Source organism: Dendropsophus ebraccatus, unplaced genomic scaffold (assembly GCF_027789765.1).
Source record: "Dendropsophus ebraccatus isolate aDenEbr1 unplaced genomic scaffold, aDenEbr1.pat pat_scaffold_1428_ctg1, whole genome shotgun sequence".
NCBI lineage: Eukaryota > Metazoa > Chordata > Amphibia > Anura > Hylidae > Dendropsophus > Dendropsophus ebraccatus.
In genome coordinates, this window is record NW_027208849.1 from 21,155 (window position 1) to 43,207 (window position 22,053).

General features: G+C 44.3%; 1 protein-coding gene across 1 annotated transcript in view; it reads right to left on the reverse strand.

Moving 5' to 3' along the window:
• Positions 1-17,270, reverse strand: part of LOC138775248 (E3 ubiquitin-protein ligase HECW1-like) — a 33,424-nt gene extending 16,154 nt beyond the window's left edge. Inside the window, exon 1 of the mRNA XM_069955862.1 lies at positions 17,211-17,270. Within this exon, the coding sequence (XP_069811963.1) occupies positions 17,211-17,237 (27 nt within the window). The 5' untranslated portion in view covers positions 17,238-17,270. The remainder of the gene's footprint in view (positions 1-17,210) is intronic.
• Between the last annotated feature and the right edge of the window lie 4,783 nt (positions 17,271-22,053).

The window sequence follows — 22,053 nt, forward strand, 5'->3', positions numbered from 1 at the left end:
GCCCTGTATCTTGTTGTGAGTATCCCTGACGTGGACAAGGTGATCCTCAGAAGACATCCTTTCCTCCTGAGGGGTCTAGCACTGCATGCTAGCAGTGGTTACTTGCATAAAGAAATCTGTTTGGGGGGGCGTGTCTAGCCATGCTGCTGTGAGGACGTGTTCTGCAGAGCTCCTCCAGACCCATCAACCATCCAAAGGCATCCTGCACCTCAATCATGGGGAAAACCTCCAGAAAGCTCAGGGGAGGCTCCTCCACCCGTGCCTGCTCACCCCAGGGGGAAATTGGCCATTATTTCCTCCGGCCAGAGGCATCATCCACACACCAGATGACGGAGCTGCAGGGGAAGGAAGATGGCTGCCGCCATGAGGACCCTGTGCCGGTCACCCCCTCAGCGGCCCGCTTACGGTCAGCCACCCCATCCACTGCTGCCCGCGCTCCGGAGGATCCGGCAGCCTTCTCCCGGCCACAACATTGCCACGGGGATCCGGCACAGGCCTCCCGCCCTTCCCCCTCACCATCCCCTCCAGGCTCCGGCGGCCATCTTACCCGGATGCAAGGCGCGGGAGACGCGACACAGGAGCTACCTACACCGCCATCAGCCGTGGAAGAGCTGCACCCGGGGCCCCATCAGGTACCTCTAGACTGTGCCCACTGTCCGGCGCCCGTCTCCTCCTGCCCCTCTCCTCATAACAGCCCCCGGAAGGTTGAGGCCCAAATCCAGGATGGCGCCCCCCTCACTGAACCCAGCGGCGCCCTTATGGGTGCAATCAGCCCAGGACCTGGCATGGTTCTCCCCCCCCCCCACTTCTTCCCCCCTCAGCCAGGGAGCCCCCGCACCCCCACTTGCCCTAGCTCCGGTGGGCACACAGGGTGGCCTATCCCCTGCATGGTCCTCAGGATCCTCGTGGGGGGGCTCCCCTGCACGTAAACAGGCCGCACTTGGTCACACAGTGGCCTTAGTACATGCCCCTGCAGGCTCCTCTTTACCCAAAGGACTGTTGCTGGACATTCATCCCTCAATTCCTCATTCCCTGGTTGGCACCCCACCGATATTCAGACAAGCTACACAGCACCCTCCTCTCTGTACCCAGGAGCTACCATTGCATTTGTCCTCCTCCTGCACTTCTGGCCTTGATGATAGTAGACCTGCATCTCTGGCGGATCTTAAGATCCTTACTCAAACCTTACCCACTAGGAGTGACATCTCAATTCTAGCTAAACAACTGGTGGACGAGTGCAAGCAAGATATTGCGCAGTTTCGTACTGAATTAACAGCGGTCTCCACCAGAGTGGATAACCTGGAGGTCGCTCAGGAGACCACATCCACCTCTCTGTCTGCCTTACAGTCCACTGTGAACTTGCATACTGACCAACTGTTTGTCCTCCAGCAACACATGGACGATATAGAAAACCGCAATCGGAGGAACAATTTAAATTCCTAAAAAAAGGCTACTGATATTTAATAAATATAATTCTCTTTATTTTCAAAAAAATATATATCAATAAAATCACAACATGAAGTAAAAAATCATGCACATAAGAGGTACCGTCTAAGCAATTGATACAAATGGACACAACAATGTGTCACTAGGTATAAAGGTATCCACTACTGTGTGGATCCTGCCAACAAAATAGTATAGGCTTTGATGCTCAGTATTGCACTATTGCTATTGCACTAAACCCAGGTGAAAGAGAGTATGAACACAGTAATGAGAAAATTCTCCCACAATAGACAATAGACGGAGGAACAATTTGCGGATCCGGGGGCTTCCTGAGTCGATTGCTTCATCGGACCTGTTTGCTGTTCTCTTCGGTATTTTTAACGATCTCCTGGAGCAGCCGCCTAACACACACATTGAACTGGATAGGGCGCATAGGGCGCTACGCCCACCCAGTCGAGATGACCAGAACCCCAGGGATGTTATCTGTCGGGTTCATTTCTACTCCACTAAGGAAGAAATTCTCCTGAGGGCCCGCAAATGACGTGCTGTGGTGTATAGGGGGGCTCACCTCCTCATTCTGCCTGATCTTTCCCGACACACGCTGGCTCAGAGAGCGGCCCTGCACCCCCTGTTGGACATTCTCAGAGACCGCAATATACCCTTTCGCTGGGGCTATCCTTTTGCGCTGACTGTCCGCCGGAATGGCCGCACCCTCACTCTACGGGCCCCCGCTGATGTTCCGGATTTCCTCAGGGACCTTGACATCACTGGCCTCACTCTCCCGGAATGGCCCTCCCTCTCCCGGAATGGCCCTCCCTCCTCTCTTCGACCCGAGGTGCCAAGAGACCTCTCTCACAGAGAGACCCAGCATCTATCACTCAAGGACTCCCTCCGAGATCGCCACGTCGCCATGGACCCCGTAGATCCTCGGCCCCTGTGCCTCGGCCCTCAGAGTCATCGCGCAATTGAGATGGAGCCATCTGAAATGGAACACCGCAGATGCTTCCCGTGGAGGGGCCTTCGATGCTCTCTTTTCTAACACAGTGATTGTTGCTGTTTGACACCTTGTTCATATTGCCCCCTACATCTGTCTATATTGCATCCTTTTTCTGTTCTGCCTCCCCTGGGCAGGTTCTGTTCTATATCTGGTACAACCCTCATAGTTCTATCCATGTTTAACCGTTAGTCATAGTCTTGCTTGTTTGCCTTAACATACTTTCCTCAAGGCCTGCGAGGAGCCCCCTGCACCGCGCATACGGTACTTGTCTGCCTCTCTCCCCCCATAGGTGGGACACCGGACCCGTGTTTTCTCTGGTTTGGTAGCCCTTTAGCTGTGCTTTTGTTGAGAATACGCTGCAGTTTTATTCCTTACTGCTTGTATATTTGTACTCGTGTTGTGTTCTCCCACCTTCCTACCCCACCCCCCTGTTTGTCCTTCACTAATTGTTTTTCCTTTTTTCCAGAGTCGGTTGTCCCTGACGGCCCTTCCTTAGGGTCTCCACGGCCCTCTCCGTAACGCCCCTTGTCCGCACCCCATGGCGAACCTTCATGTTGCCTCTTTTAATGTGCAGGGACTGAACACACCCGGGAAGCGATCACAGATCCTACATCACTTCCACCGTAGAAAGGTACATGTCCTCTGTCTACAGGAAACACATTTCAAGGTCAACCACGCCCCCGCTATCCGTCATAGACATTACACTCAGTGGTTTTTCTCTAACAACCCCGAGGCTAGAACCAAGGGAGTGGCTATTGCCATACATAAGAATTTGCCCTGCCAGATCCTTCACTGCATTACAGACCCGGCGGCTAGGTACCTTATCCTCTCCTTATCTGTTAATGGTCACGTTTTCACTATTATCAATGCCTATGCCCCGAATCATGACCAGGTTTCCTTTCTCACCCATCTGATTGAGCTGTCACTACCTGTGGTCAAGGGGACTGTAATCCTCTGCGGTGACCTTAACTTAACTTTGGACCCATCTATGGATAACTCCTCGGGTCGATTGTCTATCTCCTACGCGGCCATAAAGAGGGTCAAGCGAGCCTTTCTGTCGCTGCAACTTTATGATGCCTGGCGGCTGTCGCACTCAGCTGATCGGGACTATAGTTTTATTCCAACCCCCATGGGACTTATAGTCGCATTGACCACATTCTCATACAGCATAGTGCCCTGCCATGGCTCTCCTACACCTCTATTGGCAACATTTTATGGTCAGACCATGCCCCTGTCTTCTGCTCCCTCACACTCCCTTTCCTGTCCAAGCCTCACTGGACCTGGCGTTTGAATGAGTCCCTCCTCTTGGACACCGTTTGTGTTGCTGACTTTAAACAATCGGTCACGCACTTTTGTTCCGATCATGCTGTGGATACTACTTCCCCTATTATTCAATGGGAAGCTCTCAAGTGTGTCCTCCGAGGAGTCCTCATTAAACTCGGTTCCAGACTTAAGAGGGAGAAGGCGGCTTCCCTGACAAAAGCGCTTGCTAAGGTTTCCTCCCTTGAGCTCGCCCACAAACATGCTCTGTCTCTCCCGATTCTGAGGGACTTACAAGCTGCACGCTCGGAGGTTAAACGCCTCTTAGAGGGATCGTGGGGCCGTCCTGTCGTAGTAAATTTTATGAAAATGGCAATAAGTGTGGTCGCATGTTGGCGAGGGCTTTAAGGGACAAACTGGCGCAATTGCATATCCCCTGTATCCGGACCACTGCGAATGTAACTACCCATATCACCCTGGAAATAGCATCCACATTCCATTCCTACTACACTACCCTTTATAATCTTCCTAAACCCTCGGCCTCAGTGCCTGAGCCCTTCTCTCCCCCTCCTATTGCTACTCAGATCTCCAGCGATACGGCAGTAACCCTGGAGGAGCCGTTCGCGTTGCACGAACTCAATTGTGCTATTGCACAACTCCCGGGAGGGAAGAGCCCGGGCCCAGACGGCCTGACAGCCCAATTCTACAAAGTGCTTCAGGAATCCCTAGGCCCCACCATGCTCTCGGCCTTCAACTCCATATCCGACACCGTCCCCTTTCCGCAACACACTACTATGGCCCATGTCGCCCTTATTCCTAAACCGGGGAAGGACCCGCAGACCTGCGGGAGCTACAGGCCCATCTCCCTCCTCAATGTGGACCTGAAACTTTATGCCAAACTAATTGCCAACAGGCTGAACCCACACCTGCCGGCTCTCATCCATGCGGACCAAGTGTGTTTTGTACCAGGGAGGGAGGCCCGCGATAATACTCTCAAGACATTAGACATAATTCATTACGCTCATTCTAACAACGTACCCCTGATGGTTTTCTCTTTAGACGCCGAGAAGGCTTTTGATAGAGTCTCGTGGTCCTCCCTGGTACAAACCCTACAACGTGTGGGCATAGGCCCGTCCTTCCTCTCGAAAATTCTAGCCCTTTATAACACTCCCTCCGCTCAGTTGAAAATCAATGGCACGTTGTCGGCACCCTTTTCTATTTCCAATGGAACGAGACAGGGGTGCCCCATGTCCCCCCTCCTTTATGTCCTGATCATGGAAAATCTAATGTCCTCCATCCGCTCTGACCCAGACATACGGGGGATCACCATTGGATCCCACGAGTATAAACGCTCCGCTTTCGCGGACGACCTCTTGCTCTATGTCACAAACCCACGTTTGTCCCTCCCTTCCCTAATGTCTCGACTAGACCGGTTTGGTGTATGGTCAAATTTTAAAATTAACCTTGCTAAATCTGAAGCCCTCAATGTCTCCTTGGACAGCGCCACGGTGCGCTCTCTTCAGGAAAATTTTCCATTTGCATGGCCCCCCGCAAGCATATCATACCTGGGCATACGCATCCCTCCCACATTGTCCCAACTCTTTGATGCTAATTTCCTGCCTCTGTTAGGCCGTTTCCGAACGGACCTGACAGCCTGGACCAAGAAAGATTTCTCTTGGTTCGGGAGAATTAATATCCTGAAAATGACCCTTCTCCCTCAACTGCTCTATCTCTTGCAGACCATCCCAGTCCGCATCCCCGTTTCATTTTGGAAACAAGTGCAGCATTGCTTTTCTTCCTTCGTCTGGTCCCCTGGCCGTCCCAGAATCAGACGCGAGGTTCTTTCTCGTCCTAAGGATGGGGGGGGGGGGTTGGTCTGCCTTTATTATCTATCTTGTGTCCACGTGAGGATCTTGGACATGTTTCATCATTCTACTTCCAAGCTGTGGGTACAGTTGGCACAGGCCCAGTGCCCACGGCCTTTGTCCACGCTCCCATGGACATGGTCCCCTACCTTGGCAGACCGCACACCTCTGTCCTACACAACTCGCCATACTCTTGCATCTTTACCAGCCGCCGGGTCTCCTTGTGCTCTGTTGGATAGTCGTGGTCCTATGACCCCCGTCACAGATAACCCTGACTTTCAACCAGGTATGTCCCGGACCTTCTAAGGCAAGCCTAGGGACACCCCTCTCCGCTTTTATCACGTGGTCAAACGGGGAGCACTGTTACCCTTATCCGACATTCTCCCCTCCGCACCCCCCTTGTTCAGACACCTGTTTGAGTATATTCAACTGCAGCATTTCTACACGACCACCTCACGTACTCACGCTCTCCATAATACGTTGTCGGACTTTGAAAAGTTGTGTGTGGCGCCTTCCTTTCCCCCACATGCCATCTCTCTCTCTTATCAACTGTTGCTCTCCTCTAGACTGGACCATCTGCCCTCCTTCTGCTCGGCATGGGAGACAGAGTTGGGAAAAACTTTTACGCCTCAACAATGGTCAAAGGCTTTTTATCTATCTCACAAAGCTACTATGGCATGTAAGACACAGGAGACCAGTTATAAGATTTTGTCCCGTTGGTACCGGGTTCCAGCTGCCCTTCATTGCTGGTACCCCTTGGTCCCTGACATTTGTTGGCGTTGTGGGGGCGTGGGAGGCACCATGACACACATTTGGTGGGGATGCCCCAAATTGCGGTCATTTTGGCCCACGGTCTTGCGCCTCATTAAGGAAATTACCGGCATCACTATCCCTAATACCCCTGAAGCGACACTGCTTTTCATGTTCCCCACAGCCCAGTCGTGCTTCAAAAAATCTCTGGCACGCCATCTGCTCCAAGCTGCCAAGTCAGTCCTCCCTCGGAAATGGAAATCCGTCGACCCTCCGACTATTGACGAATGGTTTGGGGAAATAGCCCAGACACATCACATGGAGGACCTTATTGCTGTTACCCCGGCAGCAGTGAAGAGGTACACGGCCACTTGGGGCCAATGGCTCCTGTTCCTGGATTCTGATTCTTATAGAACCGCCACGGCCTGAAACCGTCCTTCTGTCCCTAGTTGCCCGAAGGGTGCCCCCCCCTCTTTTGCCGCCAGGGACAGCCTCTCTTTTATGATCCTCTTGTTGTCTTGTCCTCTCCTGTCCGGTGTGTTTTATTTGTCGTCTTCTTGCTTCTGTCTCTCCTATCTCTGCAGTACAGCTTGCATATGATAGTACATTGTTTTTGTAATGACTTATGCTGAGATCGACCGGAATACTGATCCCGTTTTTTCTGGTCATGTTACGGATGTTGACATTCCTACTGTTCTTTGTTACAGTTCACGATTACGATTGCATTCTGTGCATTTACATCATTCCTTGTATTTACCCCTTCCCCCCAGAGGGACTTGCCGTCCCGAGTTCCCATTTGTATTGTATACTCTCTTTTCTTGTCTTTGAAAATAAAAAACTTTAAATTAAAAAAAAAAAAAGAAATCTGTTTGAATCTCTTTAGTCCCTTACAAGGGTCCTGGCAGGAGCCAGGCCCTGACTTCACTTTAGTAGGAACTGTCTCTGTGTTGCTCTCTCTCACTCCTGACAAAAGAGCCTCCCACCAGAAACTAACCTTCTTTTATAGGGGAAACTAAACCTCCTTGTGATTGGTGGGGCTGTGTAGTGCAAAGAGAGAAGGAAGAGGATAGGTAGAAAAAGGATGGAAACAAGCTTGCACCTGTGATTGGACACAAGAACAACATGTGACAAATAATTAACCCAGTGCATTACTTCAGCTGTACACAACTTAAGGCATACAGAAAACATAGTAGTGACACCTAGTGGGGAAAATGCTGAATACACTTTAACCATATCCCACTGTGAGAACATGGAACGAGTTACTTTACCCAGGTGCAATCAAAACTTAGTGGCACACCTGTGCTGGGACACTACATGTATTGCATTGATTCATTAGATACTTTATTTGTACAGCTTTCCATAGATAGCAAAGGCCTCAGACAGCTACGACAACGGATTTGCATGTAGCCAATCAAAACCACTACACCACCAATAGCATGCAATAAGGCCATTTAAATGCTGCTGTTAGTGGGTAAAGTGGTTTCAATCCCTTCTGATACCTCCTTAACAGCACAATCATGTACATGTACATGTAGGGACCCATAAAGTAACCATACAGTACATCATGACATCTCTAATGGGGTAGAAAGAGCCCTGTATTATGCCGTTCCTGGCTGCTATCAGCAACAGGGGACTGCGCCAGCTAATTACCCATTTAAATGATGTTAAGAAGGCATCAGTGGTCTAGTGGCAGATTGGCATCCCACAATGTGCCTTCAGCAGCTCATGAACTGCATTGATCACGCTGAGCAATCAGTGCATTGCTCATAGGAGTCCCCTGGGGGGACTACAAATTAGTGTAAAAAAAAATCCCATCCCATAATAAAAGTTTAAATTACTCCTCTTTTTTATTTTATAAATAAAACAATATAAACAAATAAAAAATAAATATTTTCTATCACCGCATCCAAAATCGCCAAAACTAATAAATGAACATATTCCTGATCTTGCACAGTAAATAGCGTAAGTGCAAGAAAACGGCAAATGCTAAATTGCAGATTGTTGGTCACATTGCATACAGAAAAAATTTAAAGTGATCAAAAGGTCGCATATATGAACAATGCCGATAAAAAGTACAGATCATGGTGCAAAAACTGACGCCTCAAATAGTATATTTTATAGAAAAATTAAGTTTGTCATTGCAAAGTACAATTGGTGTCGCAAACAATAAGAGCTCATATGTGTCGACAGGAGGAAAATTAAAGCGCTATAGGCTTTTAAATATGAGGAGGAAAAAACAAAGGTGCAAAGACTAAAAATTGCCTCTGTGGTTAAGGGATTAAGAAGTTAAAGAGCTTATCCAGCGCTACAAAAAAATGGCCACTTTTGCACCACTCTTGTTTCCAGTATGGGTGGGGTTTTGAAACTTCCATTGAAGTAAATGGAGCTTAACTGTAAATCACACGTTAACTGGATAACCCCTATAAAGGGGTTGTAAAAGATTAGAAATTAAAGTATCATTTTAAAAACTTTTGGGCTTTGTGCACACACAGAAAACAAAGGGGGACATGTATCATCCGGCGTACGGATGATTTTCGGCGGAAAGTGCCGATTTGCGCATTATTTTATTCGCAAATGGACGATTTGCGAATAAAATATTTGCAAATTGGCACTTTCCGCCGAGTACACCGGGGGGCAGGGAGGGGGTGTGAAGGGGGCGGAACGGAGGGCGCGGACTCAAAGTCCGCGCGATTCACCATCCGTTCCGCCAAAAGATACGCCGAAAACCTTTATGTAGAGGCAGTCCGCTTCTACATAAATCCCCGTAGCGCCGGAGATGCGGGGACATTTATAAGTCCGGGGTAAAAAACGCCGGACTTAATAAAAGTCCCCCAAAGACTTTTTTTTAACCAAAAAGCTGCCATAAAAATGGGTATACAGTTTTCTTTTATTTAACCAGAATCTGTCAGCACCTGGGTCCTACCTGAGCATGTGAGCATGTTATCTTTTAATAATTTGTCTGTGGGTCTCCTACTAAGGAAGAATCAAAGAGGAATAGTGGCTCAGCATTTGTGCCGCACACTGATACACCTCACCCCTCCTTCCTACATTCTCTTCTTCATGAATAATCGATGCTGCCTGGCTTTCTGCTCATGGGCAAGTCAGCCAGTGTCTGTTTACAGACGAATGATCTGCAACCTAATATAGTTAAACCTCTATTCTGATGGTGTTGGAGCCATGGTCCAGGGGTAAATCACCTGTTCGCTTCCCCTGATAGAAATGAGATATAGTAATTCTTTTTTTTTTTTTTTTTTTTTATCATCTCATGATTTTTCTCAAAAACATGTCTGGATCCCTTAAGGACACCATTCACAAAAAAACTCACTAACTTTACAAAGTGCATGTTCCTTCCAAAACTTCTGTGTAGACATCATCGTATCATTTTTAAAAGTGTAAAGAATTCCCAGTCAGGTTCAAATTAGGTTTAACTATTATTGGTCTCTAGACAAAGTAAGGCATGGAGATCCAACAATATTTGATTGCAGATCATTCTTCTGTAGGCAGACACTGGCTAACAGCAGGAGGGAGCAGTGAGGAGGGGTGAGTCATGCCACAGTGTGGCACAAATGCTGAGCCATAACTCCTCTTTGACTCTTCACTACAGTTGGAGACCTAAGATTGTGCATAATCCACTCCACAGACAGATCATCAAAAGGTAACATCCTCATTAGGAGCTGCCAACTACAGCACACTGTCAGCACCTCGGATAGGGCCTAGATGCTGTAAGATTCCCTTTGTTAATGTGTGATATGAAGGTCTACGGAAAAGTATGCTGTCCATGTATGCAATTTTTTTAAGTTTTAATTCCAACAGCAATTCAAATAATGAGCATGTTTATTATTTGTGGCTGTTATCGAGAAATAATGGCCAGATTTGATAAAACCAGATGTAAAACAGGAAAAGTCAGCACAAAAATGTCAAACAACTGACACATTACTGACACAAAGAAATGTCAAAAAACTGACTCTCTTTCATGATACTTTCCTGATGCACATCAGGAAATCTGAATGTTTTCCTCATGCGCTTCCGGAAATCCTGAAGACACTACTGATGGTTTCCTGAACATAAAAACTGATTACTGTCAGGAAATCCTGATGCTTTTCTGACGGTTTCCTGAAGCCTTTTAAGGTCTCCTGATCAGGATTTCCTGACAGGAAAAACTGACACTGATGTGTGAATGAGGCCTTAAGCATTTATTTTTAAGAACAATGGATGAATTTTGCCTTGACATAGACATAGCCGGGTTGTGCAACTCAATCAAGTTTCGGCAACTTGTGAGTGACAATGTGCCCATTCACTTAAATGAAAGGTGGACTACCAAATAGCATGACATGGTGGTTCCTGATCACACAACCAGGAATTACTGTGTTTCCCTAGCCTTAGGGTTTGCTTTGTTTCTCGTTCAATGGGGTTGCACTGCAAAACCAAATGCAGTCTATGGACAAGAGTGGTACAGGTGCTTTGGAACAAAGTTCACCATTGTTTCTGACGCCACACAATCTCTTTCAGGCATTGTTCACACAACATAAGTTCCGCAGTAATCACAGCCGTTGTTGCAATGTGCTGAAGGCTGAGGGAATGCCAGCTGGAGTGTATACACATGGTATACAATTTGGCCGGGATCCCTAGCTGCGCCGCGAGAAACTGACATGTCAGTTTTCTGTGGCCACTATTCAATGAATAGCGGCCACAGAAAACCCTGTCAGTTCACACAATGGAGCGTGCGGCTTCGGATGCACACTCCATTGTGTGCAGTGGGGAATTCGGATGCATCCAAAATCAGCTGCGCTAAAGATAATCTTTTCATGACACCAGCCGTTCCGTGAGCCGGATGGGTCACGGAACGGCCGGTCTTATACAACATGTGAACATGGCCTAATAATAAATGCAATCATGTGTTGCATTCTTTACATGTGCAGCACAGAAAGAGACCCCCAACCTGAAATTTAGTATGCCAGGCGCAGATTCTGGCGCCCGGCCAGCCAGATTCACTAAGAGGCGCGCACCTCTTAGTGAATCCTTCCGGAGGAAAGGGGGCGGGGCCTAATATAACACTGGCGTACTTGTATGCTGGTCTTCATAAATCCCCTCCCCCCATAGTATTCACTCCGGCGGGATTCCTATCGGCCTCACGAAAAAATGTCATCTCAGTTTCGTGCGGCTGCAATTCATTGAATAGCGGCCGCACAAGCCTGACAAGTCACACAATGGAGCGGGTGACTCCGGCTGCACGCTCCATTGTTGACTATGGTGAATTGGGATGCCGGCTCACGCAGATGCACCCACATCCCATATCAGTACAAAGGAAGATCATCCGGCAGGTAATGCAGTACCAGCCGGGATGATCTTTACAAACACCGGCCGTATGAACATGGCCTAAATCTACAACATAAGGAAAATGCTGCTGCAAATCTGCAGGTAAAGTTTATATCAGTTCTGATCCATGTGGGTTCAACCAAAGGGGGAAAAGTTTTGTTTTTGTCTTTTTCTCCAGGCAACAACATGACAGCAGCAGCCACATCTAAAGTAGTTATCTTTTTTTTAATACTTTTTTTTTTTTTTTTTTACTTTTTTTTTAGGCTATGGAACACAATGTCTTTTATTGGCAATATTTTCCCCGTCTTTTTGGACAGCTGACATTTTTCCTCAAAAACAATTCAAATTACAAGCACAATATTATAATATACTTTAGGCCTTGTGGCTTTTTTTTTTATTTTATTTTTTTATTATAATATTCTTTATTTCCATACAAAACATTATACAATCTCATCACACATAATATGCATTATTATTCCTTTTTTTTCCCTTACCCATCCCTTTATCCCCCCCTTATCCCTCCCTTAACTCCTTAAATGGTGAGGACTCATCCAATGTAGAAGTCTTGCTTTATCTTTATACTTCCATTCCATTCCGCATAATATCCCGCCAGGGGATGCCCCCTAGAGTTGCCTTTTTATCTACCACTATCTGTACCCTCTATGATACTACCCCTCCACCCCTTACTTGTATCCTATTCTCGCCGTCTTCCCCTAGGGTCAGCCCAGACCAGCTCTACAACCTCTCCATCCAACAACCTTCTTCTAACACCTCAATTTTTTTTTTTTAACCTCCATTGACTACACCACTTCCAGCTACATCTCCTACTCCCGGGAACACATCCTTCCTTGTACACTTCTCCGTTCGCCCGAGAAGACCCATCCCCTTCTCAAGAAGACAGGCTCCCCCCGAACACTCAACACAATCATCCCAGGAGCCAACTCCCCATTTATTATGCAGGACTTGCTCCTTCTACTGGTCTCCCCTTACAATTGGCGCCCATGATTTTCCGGACTTGCCACTGTGGGATCCAGTCCCATTCACCCCCCAGGAGTGGCTTCTTACTTGGGTTTTGATGCCAGCTGTGCAACCCCTAGCTAGGGGACCTTTAAGTAGTCAACAAATTCTAATCATTCTTGCTTTTACACTTCCATCCACATTTAAACCCCACCGACCTAGGCACAACCACCAGGGGAGACAGCGAGACCACCCACTCACTATACCCTTTAACCCCTCCTTCCTTTTAGTCCTCGGGCATCCAGGGGACATCCCCTCCGGTTACACAGCATTCCTTTTGTTTTTTTACCTCACCAACCCATACCTTCCCTCTAACTCCCCCCCCCCACACACACACATCGCCAGAGGAAGAGGAAACGAAGAAGAAGAAAAAAAAAAACAACAACACCCAGTTCACTTTTCCATATCTTAGGGGCAATGAGTTCTCCAGTATCTGTTCCATTTCTTTACAAGCTCTGTTACTTTTGGCCCACTCTTTTTACCCTTATTATGCCAGACTTCGTATCTCAAAATGTTGTTTACTAGATCCCTCCATTCTTTCAAACTTGGGGGTTCTGGTGATATCCACTTTTTAACAATCATCATTCGTGCAGCAAACAGAATTTTATATACCACTCCCTTTAATACATTATCTCCCTGAATTTCTATATAACCCAGCAGTGCACATGCATAATCTTCCTCAATATTCACATCAAAAATAGTTTTAATACTACTAAATACCCCCTTCCAAAATTCCTTAACTTTCTACAACTCCAACAGTGGTGTTCCAAATCCGTGCCCTCCATATCACACCGAGAGCATTCCGTGTTCCCCCCTCTATTCCAACGTACAATATCTTTCGTCGTGTAATAAATTCTATGTGTGATAAAAAATTTAACAGGTGGTGATGGTCCAGAGGTTTCTCTCTAATGTATAATCGTGCACCAGAGAATCCCTGCACTATGCATCTGCTTCTCATGCCTTACACTAAGCATAAGGCATTAGGCTGGAAACCAACATGGCTTTTTTTTTTTTTTGGAAAGCTGCACTACATTTTTTTGAGTGAAAACCAGAAGAGAATCCAACAGAAAAGAGAACTACAAGTCCTCCTTTTATATTTTCCATCCTAATTGAATCGACTTCTGGTTTTGGCACTAAAACTGCAGATGCAATTTTTTTTAAAAAAACTGCTGTGTGTGTTTCTAGCCTCATGCAGTTTTTCCCACGTGTTATCTAAAGTAGGTGCCATTAGATCAAGGAGTTTTACAGTAAAACACAGAAACAGATTCCTAAGTATCATTGTAATCTTTTACAATATGTGTTTAGGCCGATACCTACTTTTATATGGCAGGATAAGGCTAAAGGCCCTATTACACCAACAGATCTGACGACAGATTATCTGCCAAAGATTTGAAGCCAAACCCAGGAGTGGATTTGAAAAGAGGAGAAATCCAGTCTTTTCTTTATGACCTGTTCTCTGACTATAGTCTGTTCCTGGGTTTGGCTTCAAATCTTTGGCAGATAATCTGTCGTCAGATCTGTTGGTGTAATAGGGCCTTAAGTTCACACATTGTTCTTTTTAGGTAAAGAACGGACTCTGACTGCAATGGAACCAGCGTCCGTTCTTCACTGCAGGGGCAGCATTGCATTGAAGTCAATGCAATGCCGCTCACTGTGTTCACACAGCGTTATGTGTGAACACATTAAAATAATGTACCTGACTATGTACCTGATGTTTGACAGCGTCCATTGCTATGCAGAGGGCGCTGTTAAACCAAGTGTGAACATAGCCTAAAGCTGGAGATATTACCTGCAGATTTGCACAAGTAAAATCTGTGACAGATTGCAGGGGCAGGACATTAAGGGGGACGGCATTTACATACTCAGTGGAATGACAATCCCGCCGTGAGTATGTACTCTTATTGAAAATTACAGGGATTGTATCCGCATTGGATTTAGCTGCAAACAGTGTGAAATCTGCTGCGGATATGGTATGTGTGAACCCACTCTTATTCTGGCGCCGCAGTTTAAAGAGTTGGGACCTAGAGCATCTGTGCCCTAGGCCTGCTGATTATAAATATCCAGCCCAGTGGCATGTTGACAAAGAACAAAGGCGGGAAAAAGGCGCTGCAAGCCTAGGGAATGGATGATCTAGGCCCCAACTCTTTAACACCATGCTGTTAGAATACAAGAATTCCAGCACCAGGAGACAAACCAAGCCTGGAACTAGGCAAGCATTGAGACAAGCTACCGAATGGGACCAGATGTTTGCTTTCACCTCACTGTCTTCTCTATAAAAGGTACTATACTCATGTTACAGGATGCTATATAAGATAACATGGGGAGCACAACGCTTTGGTTGTTCGTATGGGGATAACAGGGAGGCTGAAAAGATGAACCCTTAACCCCTTAAGGACAGGGCCCATTTTCGTTTTTGCGTTTTCGTTTTTTCCTCCTTGTGTTTAAAAGGCCATAGCACTTGCATTTTTCCACCTAGAAACCCATATGAGCCCTTATTTTTTTGCATCACTAATTGTACATTGCAATGACAGGCTGAATTTTTGCATTTGGTACACTACGAAACCAGAAAAAAATTCAAAGTGTGGTGAAATTGAAAAAAAAAAAACGCATTTCTTTTATTTGGGGAAACTGTGTTTTTACACCATTCGCCCTGGGGGTAAAACTGACTTGTTATGCATGTTCCACAAGTCGTTACGATTAAAACGATATATAACATGTATAACTTATATTGTATCTGATGGCCTATAAAAAATTCAAACCATTGTTAACAAATATACGTTCCTTAAAACCGCTCCATTCCCAGGCTTATAACGCTTTTATTCTTGGGTCTATGGGGCTGTGTCAGGTGTCATTTTTGCGCCATGATGTGTTCTTTCTATTGGTACCTTGATTGCGCATATGCGACTTTTTGATCGCTTTTTATTAAAGTTTTTCTGGATTTGATGCGACCAAAAATGAGCAATTTTGCATTTTGGGATTTCTTTGCGCTGACGCCGTTTACCGTGCGAGATCAGGAATGTGATTAATTAATAGTTCGGGCGATTACGCACGCGGCGATACCAAACATGTTTATTTATTTATTTTTTACTTTTATTTAAAACCTGGGAAAAGGGGGGGTGATTCAGACTTTTATTAGGGGAGGGGGCTTTTTACTATAAACAACACTTTTTTTTTTTTTTTTTTTACACATATACTAGAAGCCCCCTAGGGGACTTCTAGTATATATACCTTGATCTCTCATTGAGATCTCTGCAGCATAGATATGCTGCAGAGATCAATGAGATAGGCACTCGTTTACTTCCGGCTGCTGCAGCCGGAAGTAAACGAGTGCCGAGCCGGGGACGGCGCCATCTTGGACGAGTCCCCGGCCAGCATCAGTAACGGAGACCGCTCCTCCGGGACAACGTCCCAGAGGAGCGATCTCCCCCACTAGACACCAGGGAACGGTTGCCTCCGGTAATCAGAGGCAGCTGTCAACTTTGACAGCTGCCTCCGGTTAGCTAATTAGCGGGCACGGCGATCAGACCGTGCCCGCTAATAGCGGCGGTCCCGGGCTACACGCGGCACCCGGGACCGCGGCGCTTCAAATCGGGGTCGCCGCGCGGCCCGGCTTTGAAGTGCTAATGAGGACATATGTCCTTAAGAGGTTAAAGGGATTGTCCAGCGAAAATCTTTTTCTTTCAAATCAACTGGTGTCAGAAAGTTATATAGATTTGTAATTTACTTCTATAAAAATATCTCAAGTCTTCCCATACTCATTAACTGCTGTATGTCATGCAGAAAATGTTTTATTTTCAGTCTGACACAGTACTCTCTGCTGACATCTCTGGCCGAGATAGGAACTGTCCAGAGCAGGAGAGGTTTTCTATGGGGATTCATATATAACCAAGGCAGAACTCCTGTCTCGGCCAGACATGTCAGCAGAGAGCACTGTCAGACTGAAAATAAAACATTTCCTGCATGACACACAACAGCTGATAAGCATGGGAAGACTTGAGATTTTTTAATAGAAGTAAATTACAAATCTATATAACTTTCTGATATCAGTTGATTTGAAAGAAAAAGATTTTTGCTGGACAACCCCTTTAAGATTACTACAATGTGGGACCTCGCATACATTTGTTTTGGGTAACTGGGACATAAAGACATTTTTAGTTTAATATTATAGATATTTACATAGACCACAACATGCTACAGTACAACATGCTACGGTACACATATCATAGTCATGCTTAGAATGGGTATTAAATGACCTACATCAAAGCTGTGAAAAAGCTGCTAAAAGGTTCCCTTTAAGTTATATTTGAAGACTTCTTTTATAGAAATGTTTTTATGTTGCTATACCTTCTTATCCTGTTTTTTTTTTTTTACCAAAGGATAGTTACATTTGCTCTTGGAGAGTCATGCAATAAAAATGGATTACTTGTTTAGAAATGGGATGGTGTTGTTGAATTGATCAGTACATAAGGCCAGTTGGGCTATGGGACATTCCATTATGAATGATTTGTGGATTTATAATGGAATGGCATGGATGGGATTTATAATCATAAAAACACACTGACCTTAACACTACACAGGTGCAGCAGCATAATGACCCGCCAACTGCAAGCACATCAATTCCTAGAGAAAAGTCCAATGAGATTAACTCAGCAATAGTCCCAATACATTAAAAATAATGCATAATACTTTAGCATGAAATAGCCATTAATCGAAGCCATTTAGAAGGAAATCCTATATTTATTAACAGTCACATTGTATACATTGTATATGTATAGTTCTTTTTTATCATAACCAGCTATAGAGCTTGGAATACATTAACTGACTGTGAACAAATCTTTGCACATATATGTAGATGAACAAGGGATAATAATGTTACTGTGACCTCCTCTGTGCCCATGAGTATAGTCTCTTATGTTATGTCCAGAACCAGCCCAGCTGTATGAATACCAGACCTTATTATTGCTGTACCTGGAATAGAAGTCACGGCTAATGGACAAGAATGGCGTCGTTTTTGTATAAACAACCAGCATTACTTACGTGTTATGCTTTATTTATTTATAGAATTATGGCAGAAATGTATGTGTTTCAATAGTGAAGCAGAGATAGCTGAAAACAAAGGCCCACCAGAATGTTGCTGTATCAAAAAGCAAGAATTGCTTAAGGGAAAAACTTTGTATAGAGTGTTTTTGAATGGCTTTTCTTTAGGTGTATTTTCTGTTCATATAGTTATTTTTACATTACTGTCACCAGAATGGATCTTATCTTTGGAAACATTTAGTCCATGTGACACTGCTGTTTCCTGGATACCTACCATCATATTTCATGAAGTTATTACTTAAACGCAGTCTCGAAATTTCTGAAATATTTCATTAATAGCCATGTGAGAGTATTAAGGAGTGAATGCAATTATAGTACTAGGAAGATAATATTAGATTACAAGATATTAAATTATATAAACCATTATAACTTAGTGGAATACTCAATCCGCTCATTATCATTATGAGTATCATGGATCCTGATGTTATCTCAGGTTTACTGTGTTGTTGGGAAAAATAACAAACAACGTAAATAAACTGAGACATTATATTGCTTAACAAACCTGATAGTCCATAGTGCACCTAATACAGTTAAAAGGAATCTGTCAGCTCCCAGGCCCTACCTGAGGTGCTGACAATGTGCTGTAGCAGGCAGTCCCCTAGTTCGCTCAGCTGTCAGCCAGTGTGTCTGATTGCAGATCAGTCCCCTGTGGGCAGTTTATGTCTGAAAGAAACTCCCAGCTATAGTTGAACTGCTGTTGTTCTCTAGACCGGTGAGTACCCCTAGACCACAACTCCAATACATTCGGTTCAGATATTCAACTGTGGCTGAGAGATTTTTTTTAGACATAAAATGCCTACAGAGGACTGATCTGCAATCAAAGACACTGGCTGACAGCTGAGAGAGCAGGAGTCTGGGCAGCATTGATTATTCATGAATAAGGCCCCGTTCCCACTGAGGAAAGGTAGCGGAATTCCTCAGTGGGAACGGGGCCTAAGAGGGAGGAGGAAGGAGTGGTGAGGTGTGCCAGAGTGTGACAAAGACAATGCTTTGACACTTTATTACAGTAGGATTGTGCATAATTCACTGCACAGACAAATTACCAAAATGCACCATGGTCACGAGGGAACTGCCAGCTACGGCACACTGTCAGCACCTCATGTAGGAGCTGGGCGCTGACAGATTCCCATTAAGGTTTTGTTCAGCTATTTACTCATTTTGCATTCTGTATACATATGTCAGAAATAAAAATAAATAAAGTATACCACATAGTTTCATGATTATTTTTTTAATTGCTGAATCCACAGGATCTAATATAGTCTCTGGCCATGATCAGAGTATACCAAACGACATACTGCACAAAAACAAACTCTGGCCTCACTTCGTATCTTTTTAAATGTGTTCTTAAGGATTCAGTCATCATACATGCATTTAAAAAATTTAAACATAGGCAGGGAGTTGTCACTTTACAACATGCAGTATCTCTCATTTCCCAACATGCTAAGTGGCACCACAGTCAGTTAGTCAGTTAGTTTTGTGACATCCCCTTATTTCCTTTAGCACAACTGCACCCCTCTTCTACTTACTTACCTGCTAACCATACCCAAGTATGTGAAAAATTATCATGGTACCAGCTATCTATTGTATAGGGTGTGTTAACACTCCCGCTTACAATACATGCTGGGCGGTGGGGGTGGTGTGGATCGCCATATTAATATATCTGGGCAGGAGATAAAATGCTGCCAGAAAAGTCTGACAACTTTCCACCATTTCTATTTGAAATACAAGTAGGCTCAGCAGAGATGAGTTTGCGTATATAATTAGGAGCAGGAAAGAATAGTTATTGGGCGAAAGGTTTCTAAATAGTACTGGCTGCTTAACAAGGAGATGCAACTACTTAATGACTGTCTCCAAATAGAACATTTCTAAATGGATTCATAGATAAATCACACAAAATGTGAAAATTACATGAAATAAAGAAGGTTTGACATAATTAAGACTAAATCATTTTATAGCTGTTCTCATAATACACTATCTATATCTATCTATCTTAGCTATCTATCTATCTATCTATCTCATCTCTCCATCTATCTATCTATCTATCCATCTCCTATCTATCTATCCATCTCCTATCTATCTATCTAATCAAATCTATCTATCTATCTATCTCCTATTATCTATCTATCTAGAAATCAAAAAGTAACTGCAGCACACGTGTGCTGCAGTTACTTTTTGGATTTCTATATAGACACCTGTGGATCGGGGTGTTGACCACGGCACCGGGCAAAGCTCTTTTCTCAGAGTGCTGCGCAATTTGTGTTATCTATCTATCTATCTATCTTGCTTCTCTGCCTGTTCTAATAGCCATGTGCTTTTTTCTCTTAAAATAAATATATTCTATAGAGCTATGTTGTTGCCATGGAAACAAGCCATCTACACACTTTTATCCATTTCTATTTCTCATATATATGTTCAGTTTTGTACATGTTTATTTTTTTACATTATTCATACATATCATACATTAACGGGATAAATCAAATAATTAAATGTAATCTTATGGTCCTTTTAGACGGAGCGATAATTCGCCCGATCGCACGATTAACGATTTTGAATGAACAATGTTTTTAAAACGATCAGCGTTTAGACGAAACGATGCATCGTACGGAAAATCGTTTTGTGATCGCTTAAGCCTATCTCACACATAGGGTAAATCGGTGAACGACTGTTTAGACGGAACGATCTGCTGCGATTTTTTTGCGAACGAACGACAATTTTAGAACATGAAAGATCAAAATGAACGATTTATCGCTCGTCGCTTGATCGTTCGCAGTGTTTACACGTACGATTATCGTTCGAATCCGATCGCTATTGTGCAAATTCGAACGATAATCGTTCCGTCTAAAAGCACCATTAGAAGCTAAGGGAAAGATTTATCAAAGGGCGTAAAATATAGACTGGTATAAACTGCCCACAGCAACCAATCACAGCTCAGCTCTCAGCTCTGGTCAAATGAAAGAGGAGTTGTGATTGGTTGCTGTGGGCAGACTACACCAGTGGTTATTTTACACCCCTTCATGCACTTGGGCCTAAATATCTAAACTGAGTATATGACTAACTAAATAACTATGTCAAGTAGCATACTTCAGGTAATGTCATATATTTTCTCTATAGTTTCTGTACTGTCAATTCCAGAGTTCCCATTGAGTTGAGGCAGCGAAGCTTTGATATGTAATCTTTGATATGTTCTTTATCTGTGCTCTGAAAGGTAATGTTGCAGTGTACATCATGCAGAGTGGTGGGGTGTCGAGTCCCTGCAGTTGGCAGCGGTGGATGTAGATGAAACGTTGACAGGTGTCCAAAGACACTTACTACTAAAAACACATTTATTTGTCTTAGTAGTACCTGCTTTGGACTTTGTCCCATATCTACTGTCGGCCAGAGCCTGTCAAGGTTTCATCTACGACCACCGCTGCCAACTGCGGGGACTCGACACCCCACCACTCTGCATCTCCTGTTGGGACCTAGTGGCTTAGGATCCCAGCAATCTAGAAACCATGTGGCTGCTCCGACCTCCATCATTCTCTTCACTGAGAGCGTTTTTAGATGTTGTGCTCTGAGTACAACATCATAAGGTGAGCAAATCCAATTGCCTTTGTTTTCACCACCTTTCTTCCGGATGTCACCCTATGGCGCCTGCATATCTCTTTTAGCTTTCCATGCAGTATACATCATGGGACATATCCAAAGATAAAGTATCAGCAATGCATTGCTTACAAGAGACAAAATAATAGTAGTAGGTAGTCAAATGTCAGAAAGACACCAGTGTATGCTGGTCCTTTCATAGGAAACCCTTTAGGATAACATATATGCTTCTAGCACTTCTAGAACAGGGAAAAACACAGTGGCATTATGTATTTAATTAGGTGATAAGCCAAGGAAAAATAAAATAACTGAAAAACTATTGTGTCAAATAATACACTGCAGTCATGTCAAGCTTGTATATGAAGGTATAAAAAATATTTCACTATTTTGGAGTAAAAGACTGCTGGGCCAAATAGTAAATTAACTAAATATAGACCTAAAAATATAATCATAGAGAGGTCGTAGACTATGGCTATGTTCACACACAGTAATAGAAAAGGCAAAACATGACAGTAAAATAGGTACAAAATGTAGCAAAATTTTACATTTAAATATGTGCTACATTATAGTCTATAAAAAAGCAGTCGTATGTGCTTACATGTGTAAAAATACATTTCAATAGACTTTAACGTAGCACATTACTGGATTCAACATACGTCCGCAATTCATGCCTATTTTGTTGTTGTATTTTGCTTTAATTTGCTGTACGTGAACATAGCCTCAGAA